The sequence below is a fragment of the Loxodonta africana genome, chromosome 18 (assembly GCF_030014295.1).
Source record: "Loxodonta africana isolate mLoxAfr1 chromosome 18, mLoxAfr1.hap2, whole genome shotgun sequence".
NCBI classification, from domain to species: Eukaryota; Metazoa; Chordata; class Mammalia; order Proboscidea; family Elephantidae; genus Loxodonta; species Loxodonta africana.
The window spans coordinates 47283737-47286253 of record NC_087359.1 but is presented as its reverse complement, the minus strand read 5'-3'; the positions used below and the strand labels follow the sequence as shown (position 1 = coordinate 47286253).

General features: G+C 42.1%; 1 protein-coding gene across 1 annotated transcript; it reads right to left on the bottom strand.

The window, feature by feature from the left end:
• Nucleotides 1-329: 329 nt before the first annotated feature.
• Nucleotides 330-2290, bottom strand: LOC100660213 (olfactory receptor 4D1). Its single transcript, XM_010594299.3, is given in 1 exon segment — nt 330-2290. A coding segment is annotated over 1 exon segment (936 nt). The 5' UTR covers nt 2201-2290; the 3' UTR covers nt 330-1264.
• Between the last annotated feature and the right edge of the window lie 227 nt (nt 2291-2517).

Sequence of the window (2517 nt, the reverse complement as noted above, 5' to 3'; positions counted from 1 at the left end):
ATAGCATCACTAATAAGTCGGAACCAACTTGATGGCACCTAACAGTAATAACAAGCTACTCACATGCATACACCCGAGGTCTTAAAGATGTGTTAAATAAGCAGCCATTCCGAATAAACATATGCTTAAAGTCCAAGCAAAAGAAAGCCTTCTTTCAGAACAGTGGTTGATGAACTGATTAAAGAATTTCTCTTGAAATCCTTGATCAAAAGGAGGAAACATGTAAGGGAATTTTTAAAAAATTGAGGTACCTGATAATATCTGAAATGGCAAGTTTGAGGATTTGGTACAATTCATTGTTCGCTGGTTCCATTTTCACCCTAGTTGCAGCCATCTTCCGTACTGTTTCTAAGAGAGGAATGCCTGGTAATGATGATGTAATAACACTGTGAACCCTCTTTGTCACATACCTGTGTAATTGCCACACTGTAACCAATTTAAGAAAGAGATGTATACCCTTTTAAGCCAACTGCCTTAAAGATCTTGGATTACAGGAAGTCCTGTCTTATAAGTTCCGTCACAGGAATTCCTGCCTTACAAGTTGCTCCCACAGGAAGTCCTCTCTTAGGAGTTCTTGCCACAGGAAGTTCCACCTTAAAATTATCTACTACCAATCAAGTAATGTCTTTCAGTGATCTAAGTTTGTAAATACCAATCAAGAAATGTGTTTCATATCCATTGTTCCCTTTATAAAACGTCATTATTGAGTCACCATTTTGAATTATTGAATTCCACTCGTGGAGTTTAGTCTTTCTCAGCTCAAGCTGTCTCTTTTCTTTCAATAAATCTCTCAATTTTTCATTAATCAGACTATAGATGGTTACTCTCTGACAAATCTCATCCATATCTCATGCTTCTAAACTTGGAGTCTGAGGAACAAGGTTTTACCACTCACTGGCTGTTCACTTTTGAGCAAATCACTTCTGAGTCTCAGTTTTCTCATTTATACAATGATTAAACTGAAATAACAGTATATCTACTGTCAGTTTTATGGCTTTTATTTTTGGGATGGAATGGTTGCTGGGAAGAAAAGGAGAAGGAAAGGGGAACAAAAAACTTCTACAGTATCTTCTTAGCTTTGGATCAATATTATACATGGCCTTATAAGTAATGAGATAGTGATGTGAAAGTGCCTGACACAGGAATAGGTCCGCAATACATATTAGTTTAATCTGAAGGATCATACTGCATAAGGATTTCTGTCTGTTTTTCAGATGGGAAAACAAATTTCAGCAAGATTTGTCATTTAAACTCAATCTAAAGTTCACTCTCTGTTACCAATCACCAAGTATTTGCCTAATCTCTTCATGGCTGACTGCATCTCTTGGTTCCTCAGGGTGTAGATCATGGGGTTGAGCATGGAGGTCATGACCGTGTAGCTGATGGACACAGCCTTGTCCGTGGGAAAGGGGGTGAAGGGCCGGGAGTAGATGTAAACGCAGGGAATAAAGATCATGGACACCACAATGATATGCGTGGTGCAGGTGGATGCTGCCTTCCTCCTTTCCTGCCCTGAGTGGGACCTCAGCATCAACAGGATGATAGTGTAAGAGATCAGAAGGAGGATGAACCAGATGAGGACCAACATCCCACTGTTGGAGATCATAAGGAACTCTAGGAGGGACGTGTCAGTGCAGGCTAGTCTCAGTACTTGAGGAACATCACAGAAGAAGTTATCCAGCACGTTGGGGCCACAGAAAGGGAGTGGGAGCATCAGACCCAGTTGGACAATGGAGTGAAGAAAGCCTCCCACCCAGGCAGCCACCACTAGCCCCACACAAAACTGAGTGTTCATGATGGTGACATAGTGGAGGGGCCGAGAGATGGCTATGTAGCGGTCATAGGCCATCACTGAGAGGAAGAAGACAGTCCCACCTCCCAAGAGGTGGAAGAAGAAGATCTGAGCCATGCAGCCCTGGTAGGAAATGGTCTTGGTCTCATGAAAGAAGTTGACCAGCATCTTTGGGGAGGTGACTGTGGAGTAGCAGAGGTCTATGACAGCCAGATTTCAGAGCAGAAAATACATGGGCATGTGGAGCTGAGAGTCAAAAGTCACTGTGACCATGACGAGGAGGTTTCCCATGACGGTGGTGATATAGACAAACAGGAACAACAGGAACAGGAATTTCTGGAGCTCCTGTGTCTGTGGGAACCCTAAGAGAACAAACTCTGACACCCATGTGATGTTCTGTGGTTCCATGAGATCTTCCCCACATAACTAGAGAGAAGCAATGCAAAACAAAAATCATGAAATTCAATCACTTTCCCTTCGAGGTCAGGGTTCAGTTGATCAAAGACATTGTTGAGTACCATTCCAAGACACAGCTTAGCAAAGCCTTCCATGGGGATAAATTCATCTTCAAGGCTCCTACTGACTAATATTTGTAATCACAATATACATTGTATTATAGTCATTTATGAGTAGGTCTTTCCCTCTTTGGACCTTTGGTCCTTGTCCACAGGTTCCATGCTGGATTCCTTTTTGTACCTGCTGTGCCCAACATAGTACCTTTTGAA